The sequence below is a fragment of the Triticum dicoccoides genome, chromosome 5A (genome assembly GCF_002162155.2).
Source record: "Triticum dicoccoides isolate Atlit2015 ecotype Zavitan chromosome 5A, WEW_v2.0, whole genome shotgun sequence".
Classification (NCBI taxonomy): Eukaryota; Viridiplantae; Streptophyta; class Magnoliopsida; order Poales; family Poaceae; genus Triticum; species Triticum dicoccoides.
The window spans coordinates 627,436,812-627,445,224 of record NC_041388.1 but is presented as its reverse complement, the minus strand read 5'-3'; the positions used below and the strand labels follow the sequence as shown (position 1 = coordinate 627,445,224).

Genomic DNA, 8,413 nt, shown 5'->3' with positions numbered 1-8,413 from the left:
CGTCGAGTTCGTCCGCAAGATCTAGCGAGCTAAAGCGTTGATCGGCAGGAGGGAAAAACCTCGCGCGCACCTCAGTGTTAAAACCTTAAGGGTTTGCCGGAACCTCATATCCGACAAAATCAAATATTATAGTTTTTGGCTATTGTAAGTATCATATTGATGCCACTATCTCAAAACCCGGTCAAGATGAATGGAGGCTGGCTTGCGTAAATGGCGTAAATGGGGAGGCGCAGAAGAACGAGATATATAGTGTTGAGACCTTCTCAAGTCGCTTGTGTCGGCTAGTCCTCTCCCATGGCTCTGCATTGGTGACTTCAACAAAGTCTTGCACGTTGACGAGCACGCGTGGCCGAGTGGGTGCAGTGTTCCTCTCGATCCCCATTCCTGTATCCAAATTGGTGCATGTAATCCATACTCGTACCTTAACAGTTATACCCATTTTTTGTACTTAGGAGATCACTGTGACACGACGGCCATACCGACTGACACCACGTTAGCCATGACCTCAAGCATGGTACATCACCATTTGATCCGTTGGTGCAGGGTAGCGTCGCGATGTGGCACGTTCTAGCTTCACCCCTGATAATAAAACTGTATTTTCATTCATATAAGCACTGCATATCAAGCACGTGCAAGCATACAACTTACATGAATCGTAACAATATCCATTGCCGGTCTAAACTATATATAGCGTGAATCTAGCCTGCTAAAGTGTCACAATCTTATCACGACTGTGATCTCAGCTTTATTCTTTATGCAATATATGCGCTGCTACGTACATGCACGCACGCACACGCACGCATGCATAGCCTAGTATGGGCTCACCCCCTCGTAGTTGCCCGGCGGGTTGTAGCTGCAGATGATGAACAGGCCGTCGCCGCCGTCGCAGACGACGCGGGCGCAGCCGATGGCCGTCGAGTCGCGCCACACCACCTGTGTGTAGTGCAAGCACGACTTGTCCGCCGGCGCCGAGCAGCTGTTGCTGCCGTGGTCGTAGTACTGCTTCTCCGATACCCACGCTTGCACGGCGTCCGCCGCCGTCCAGTCGGCCCCGCCGCCGCGGCCTCCGTAGATGTTCTCCCCGTACTGCCCGCCCGAATGTACCAGCTGGCAGTCGCCGCGGCGCTGCTCCGCGTACTTCTGCGCGTACGCAGCCACGTTGTCGTCCCAGGTCACCGGCCCGACGCCGACGTCGGCGCGCGCCGCGTTGTGGGGGTCCACGAAGTCCTGCGGCGAGTTCTGAGCCGTGACGACCGCCATGGCGGACGCGAGAGCTAAGAGCAGTACCACTGATAGCTTCGGCGAGTACTCCATCGCTAGTTAAGCCTTACGAAGCTAAGGAAAGGTGTGGTATGCGCTACTATCCGTGAATGTATCAGCTGTATTGATGAGATAGGCTGCGACCATTACTCGTTTATTTATACTGCGTAAGCTCGATGGCTTCTCTAGGTCTAGGGTAACTAGGTAAGCTTGGAAAGTTGCGAGCCGATCGAGCACTCAGATAAAAGAAGAGTTCAATAAAATATGTCTTGACTGTTCAAGTTTGACAAATTCAATCCAAGTAACTTAACTGATACTCCAAACACCTGCATTGGAGTAGTATTTTCTAAGAGAGGGCAGGAATTCCATGCATCCTGCGTGTCCGATGGGCAGGGAGAGGGGGTAAACTCAAAGTATATTTGACTAGAAACTGAAAAGGAATTAGCTCGGCATTGTGGAACGGAGGGTTTCCAGTTTCTCTGGTCGTTGGTTCTAGACGACTCATTTGTCCGGCCGCGATCGCCGGAGTATTATTGACACCCAGATTCCAGGGTACGTTTTTAAGCGTAAGTCCAAATTGTGGAAAACAGTGCGTTCGTCTTTGCGTCGGTCAGTCGTGTCATCTTTCTGAGATTACCTCTGCGCGCCGATGTGTAAGTACTGGCATTGACTTGTCTTGCTCCTTGTCTCCGGTGGAAAAAAAGTGTAAAGTGTTATATTTTCTGAGATTACCTCTGCGTGCCGATGCGTAGTAGCTTCGTCAATTGCTCTTGTCACTGGTGCAGAACCCTGCTAAGAAGACGCACATATCACGCATCCTTTGATCCAATTGAATTGTGTGTGATGCTGGTATCTTAAATGGTAGAAAATAAAATCGTCAAACAAAAAAAGTTGCGTGTGTGATGGCTTCAGGCACAATTCACAAACGAGGTATGTATGGCTGTTTGTGATGAGCGAACATAACGCAGACGATTCACCAGCACAAGCCATGTGCAATATAGGAATGTCGGAGTATGTACTCAGGACACCAGGGATTAAGGATACCCTGCATTTGTGAGTTCGTCCAGGGGCTCAATGCCTTGTCAATCCACAAGCAAAGTCACACAAGAACACAATGACACGGGAGGATTTTATAAAGGTTCAGACCGCCATGCTAGCGTAAAACCCTACATCCTGTTGGTATTGATATAAACTGGGGAATACAAGTGCTTTGTGTTATAAAGGTGGTGGTCGGGGGAAGATCAATAGTGGTCGGGGTACTAGCTAGAGTGCCCAAACACTCCTAACTCTACTCTTCCACCTATCTGCTAGTCTTGGGTTGGCTTGTAGTTGATGATAGTGTTGTGGTTGCTAAGAAACTTGTCCCCTTTCCAACCTTGGCCCTCCCCATATATAGGCTTGGGGGGAGGGGGGGGGTACCACATTTGGTCTATAAAAAATACATGTGAAGATATACGAATAATGGTTGGTCGAGGCATTCCACTTTCCTATGTCATATTCCAGTAGATGAGCTGACACTGGAGTGTGTCAGGTGCTCGAGTATTTCTTTCGATGTGACGCACCGCACCGCCCTTCTCCTTCTTTATGTTGGGGAACGCAGTAATTTCAAAAAAAATTCCTATGCACATGCAAGATCATGGTGATGCATAGCAATGAGAGGGGAGAGTATCGTCTACGTACCCTTGTAGACCGTAAGCGGAAGCGTTATGACAACGCGGTTGATATAGTCGTACGTCTTCACGATCGACTAATCTAGCACCGAAGGTACGGCACCTCCGCGATCTGCACACATTCGGCTCGGTGACGTCCCACGAACTCACGATCCAGTAGAGCTTCGAGGCAGAGCTTCGTCAGCACGACGGTGTGATGACGGTGATGATGTTGCTACCGGAACAGGGCTTCGCCTAAGCACCGCTGCAATAATACCGAGGTGGATTATGGTGGAGAGGGGCATCGCGCACGGCTAAAAGATCAATGATCAACTTGTGTCTCTATGGGGTGCCCCCTCCCCCGTATATAAAGGAGTGGAGGAGGGGGAGGGGGCCGGCCTCTCTAGGCGCGCCCAAAGGGAGTCCTACTCCCACCGGGAGTAGGATTCCCCCCTTCCCTATGTTGGTTCTAGGAGAGAAGGAAGGAGGAGGAAGAAGAAGGAAGGAAAGGGGGGCCGACCCCCCTCCCAGTTCGGATTGGGCTTGGGGGGCGCCCCCTCCTTTGCTCCTTTCCCCTATCTCCCACTAAGGCCCATATACCTTCCGGGGGGTTCCGGTAACCTCCCGGTGCTCCGGTATACTCCTGATTTCACCCGGAACCATTCCGATGTCCAAACATAGGCTTCCAATATATCAAACTTTACGTCTCGACCATTTCGAGACTCCTCGTCATGTCCGTGATCAAATCTGGGACTCCGAACTACCTTCGGTACATCAAAACACATAAACTCGTAATACCGATCGTCACCGAACATTAAGCGTGCGGACCCCACGGGTTCGAGAACTATGTAGACATGACCGAGACATGTCTCCGGTCAATAACCAATAGCAGAACCTGGATGCTCATATTGGTTCCTACATATTCTACGAAGATCTTTATCGGTCAAACCTCATAACGGTATACGTTGTTCTCTTTGTCATCAGTATGTTACTTGCCCGAGTTTCGATCGCCGGTATCTCAATACCTAGTTCAATCTCGTTACCGGCAAGTCTCTTTACTTGTTCCATAATGATACATCCCGTAACTAACTCATTAGCTACATTGCTTGCAAGGCTTATTGTGATGTAAATTACCGAGAGGGCCCGGAGATACCTCCCCGACAATCAGAGTGACAAATCCTAATCTTGATCCATGCCAACTCAACAAACACCATCGGGGACACCTGTAGAGCACCTTTATAATCACCCAGTTACGTTGTGACGTTTGGTAGCACACAAAGTGTTCCTCCGGTATTCGGGAGTTGCATGATCTCATATTCATAGGAACATGTATAGTTATGGAGAAAGCAATAGCAACAAACTAAACGATCATTGTGCTAACCTAACGGATGGGTCAAGTCAATCACATCATTCTCTAATGATGTGATCCCGTTAATCAAATGACAACTCATGTCTATGGTCAGGAAACATAACCATCATTGATTCAACGAGCTAATCAAGTAGAGGCAAACTAGTGACACTCTGTTTGTCTATGTATTCATAAATGCACTAAGTTTCCGGTTAATACAATTCTAGCATGAATAATAAACTTTTATCATGATATAAGGAAATATAAATAACAACTTTATTATTGCCTCTAGGGCATATTTCCTTCAGTCTAACACTTGCACTAGAGTCAATAATCTAGATTACATTGTAATGATTCTAACACCCATGGAGTCTTGGTGCTGATCATGTTTTGCTCATGAGAGAGGCTTAGTCAACAGGTCTGCAACATTCAGATCCGTATGTATCTTGCAAATCTCTATGTCTCCCTCCTTGACTTGATCGCAGATGGAATTGAAGCATCTCTTGATGTGCTTGGTTCTCTTGTGAAATCTGGATTCTTTTGCCAAGGCAATTGCACCAGTATTGTCAGAAAAGATTTTCATTGGGCCTGATGCACTAGGTATGACACCTAGATCGGATATGAACTCCTTCATACAGACTCCTTCATTTGCTGTTTCTGAAGCAGCTACGTATTTCGCTTCACACGTAGATCCCGCCACGACGCTCTGCTTGGAACTGCACCAACTGACAGCTCCACCATTTAATAAAAACACGTATCTAGTTTGTGACTTAGAGTCATCCGGATTAGTGTCAAAGCTTGCATCGACGTAACCGTTTACGACGAGCTCTTTGTCACCTCCATATACGAGAAACATATCCTTAGTCCTTTTCAGGTATTTCAGGATGTTCTTGACCGCTATCCAGTGATCCAATCCTGGATTACTTTGGTACCTCCCTGCTAAACTAATAGCAAGGCACACATCAGGTCTGGTACACAGCATTGCATACATTATGGAGCCTATGGCTGAAGCATACAGAACACCTTTCATTTTCTCTCTATCTTCTGTAGTGGTCGAGCATTGAGTCTGACTCAACTTCACACCTTGTAATACATGCAAGAACCCTTTCTTTGCCTGATCCATTTTGAACTTCTTCAAAACTTCATCAAGGTATGTGCTTTGTGAAAGTCCAATCAAGCGTCTTGATCTATCTCTATAGATCTTGATGCCCAATATATAAGCAACTTCATCAAGGTCTTTCATTGAAAAATTCTTATTCAAGTATCCTTTTATGCTATTCAGGAATTCAGTATCATTTCCGATCAACAATATGTCATCTACATATAATATCAGAAATGCTACGGAGCTCCCACTCACTTTCTTGTAAATACAGGCTTCTCCAAAAGTCTGTACAAAATCATATGCTTTGATCACACTATCAAAGTGTGTATTCCAACTCCGAGAGGCTTGCACCGGTCCATAAATGGATCGCTGGAGCTTGCACACTTTGTTAGCACCTTTTGGATCGATAAAACCTTCTAGTTGCATCATATACAACTCTTCTTTAAGGTATCCATTAAGGAATGCAGTTTTGACACCCATTTGCCAAATTTCATAATCATAAAATGCGGCAATTGCTAACATGATTCAGATGGACATTAGCATCGCTACGGGTGTGAAGGTCTCATCGTAGTCAACTCCTTGAACTTATCAAAAACCTTTTGCAACAAGTCGAGCATTGTAGACAGTAACATTACCGTCAGCGTCAGTCTTCTTCTTGAAGATCCATTTATTCTCTATGGCCTGCCGATCATCGAGCAAGTCAATCAAATTCCATACTTTGTTCTCATACATGGATCCCATCTCAGATTTCATGGCCTCAAGCCATTTTGCGGAATCTGGGCTCATCGTCGCTTCCTCATAGTTCGTAGGTTCGTCATGGTCAAGTAACATGACTTCCAGAACAGGATTACCGTACCACTCTGGTGCGGATCTTACTCTGGTTGACCTATGAGGTTCAATGGTAACTTGATCAGAAGTTTCATGATCATCGACATTAGCTTCCTCACTTACTGGTGTAGGAATCACTGGAACTAATTTCAGTGATGAACTACTTTCCAATAAGGGAGAAGGTACAATTACCTCGTCAAGTTCTACTTTCCTCCCACTCACTTCTTTCGAGAGAAAATCCTTCTCTAGAAAGGATCCATTCTTAGCAACAAATATCTTGCCTTCGGATCTGTGATAGAAGGTGTACCCAACAGTCTCCTTTGGGTATACTATGAAGACACATTTCTCCGATTTGGGTTCGAGCTTATCAGGTTGAAGCTTTTTCACGTAAGCATCGCAGCCCCAAATTTTAAGAAACGATAACTTGGGTTTCTTGCCAAACCACAGTTCATAAGGTGTCGTCTCGACGGATTTAGATGGTGCCCTGTTTAACATGAATGCAGTTGTCTCTAAAGTGTAACCCCAAAATGATAGCGGTAAATCAGTGAGAGACATCATAGATCGCACCATATCTAATAAAGTGCGGTTACGACGTTCGGACACACCATTACGTTGTGGTGTTCCAGGTGGCGTGAGTTGCGAAACTATTCCACATTGTTTCAAATGAAGTCCAAACTCATAACTCAAATACTCACCTCCACGATCAGATCGTAGAAACTTGATTTTCTTGTTACCATGATTTTCCACTTCACTCTGAAATTCTTTGAACTTTTCAGACTTATGTTTCATCAAGTAGATATACCCATTTCTGCTCAAATCATCTGTGAAGGTGAGAAAATAACGATATCCGTCGCGAGCTTCAATGTTCATTGGACCACATACATTGGTATGTATGATTTCCAATAACTCTGTTGCTCGCTCCATTGTTCCTGAGAACGGAGTTTTAGTCATCTTGCCCATGAGGCATGTTTCGCAAGTACCAAGTGATTCATAATCAAGTGATTCTAGAAGTCCATCAGAATGGAGTTTCTTCATGCGCTTTACACCAATATGACCTAAACGGCAGTGCCACAAATAAGTTGCACTATCATTATCAATTATGCATCTTTTGGCTTCAATACTACGAACATGTGTATCACTACTATCAAGATTTAGTAAAACTAGACCACTCATCAGGGGTGCATGACCATAAAAGATATTACTCATATAAATAGAACAACCATTATTCTCTGATTTAAATGAATAATTGTCTCGCATCAAACAAGATCCAGATATAATGTTCATGCTCAACGTTTGCGCCAAATAACAATTATTTAGGTCTAAAACTAATCCCGAAGGTAGATGTAGAGGTAGCGTGCCAACGGCAATCACTTCGACTTTGGAACCATTTCCCACGCGCATCGTCACCTCGTCCTTAGCCAATCTTTGCTTAATCTGTAGCCCCTGTTTCGAGTTGCAAATGTTAGCAACTGAACCAGTATCAAATACCCAGGCACTACTGCGAGCATTAGTTAGGTACATGCTACCTCTTGAGCACTGCGTTGGTTTTCCCTTGAAGAGGAAAGGGTGATGCAGCAAAGTAGCGTAAGTATTTCCCTCAGTTTTTGAGAACCAAGGTATCAATCCAGTAGGAGGCCGAGCAAGAGTCCCTCGCACCTACACAAACAAATAAATCCTCGCAACCAACGCGATACGAGGTTGTCAATCCCTAGACGGTCACTTACGAGAGTGAGATCTGATAGATATGATAGGATAATATCTTTGGTATTTTTATGATAAAGAGAAATAAAAGATGCAAAGTAAAATAAATGGCAAAGGAAATAACTAAGTATTGGAAGATTAATATGATGGAAGATAGACCCGGGGGCCATTGGTTTCACTAGTGGCTTCTCTCAAGAGCATAAGTATTTACGGTGGGTGAACAAATTACTGTTGAGCAATTGACAGAATTGAGCATAGTTATGAGAATATCTAGGTATGATCATGTATATAGGCATCACGTCCGAGACAAGTAGACCGACTCCTGCCTGCATCTACTACTATTACTCCACACATCGACCGCTATCCAGCATGCATCTAGAGTATTAAGTTCAAGAGAACAGAGTAACACTTTAAGCAAGATGACATGATGTAGAGGGATAAACTCATGCAATATGATATAAACCCCATCTTGTTATCCTCGATGGCAACAATACAATACGTGCCTTGCTGCCCCTACTATCACCG

The 8,413-nt window shown here is 45.1% G+C and overlaps 1 protein-coding gene across 1 annotated transcript; it reads right to left on the bottom strand.

Moving 5' to 3' along the window:
• Positions 1 to 722: 722 nt before the first annotated feature.
• LOC119298177 (pathogenesis-related protein 1-like) lies at positions 723 to 1,406 on the bottom strand. Its single transcript, XM_037575677.1, has one exon. It carries the CDS (start codon positions 1,312 to 1,314, stop codon positions 811 to 813), a length of 504 nt encoding a protein of 167 aa, XP_037431574.1. The 5' UTR covers positions 1,315 to 1,406; the 3' UTR covers positions 723 to 810.
• Positions 1,407 to 8,413: the final 7,007 nt, after the last annotated feature.

Bases quoted from the DNA above. Each gene is read 5' to 3' on its own strand.
- LOC119298177 (XM_037575677.1), bottom strand. From the start codon at position 1,314: ATGGAGTACTCGCCGAAGCTATCAGTGGTACTGCTCTTAGCTCTCGCG.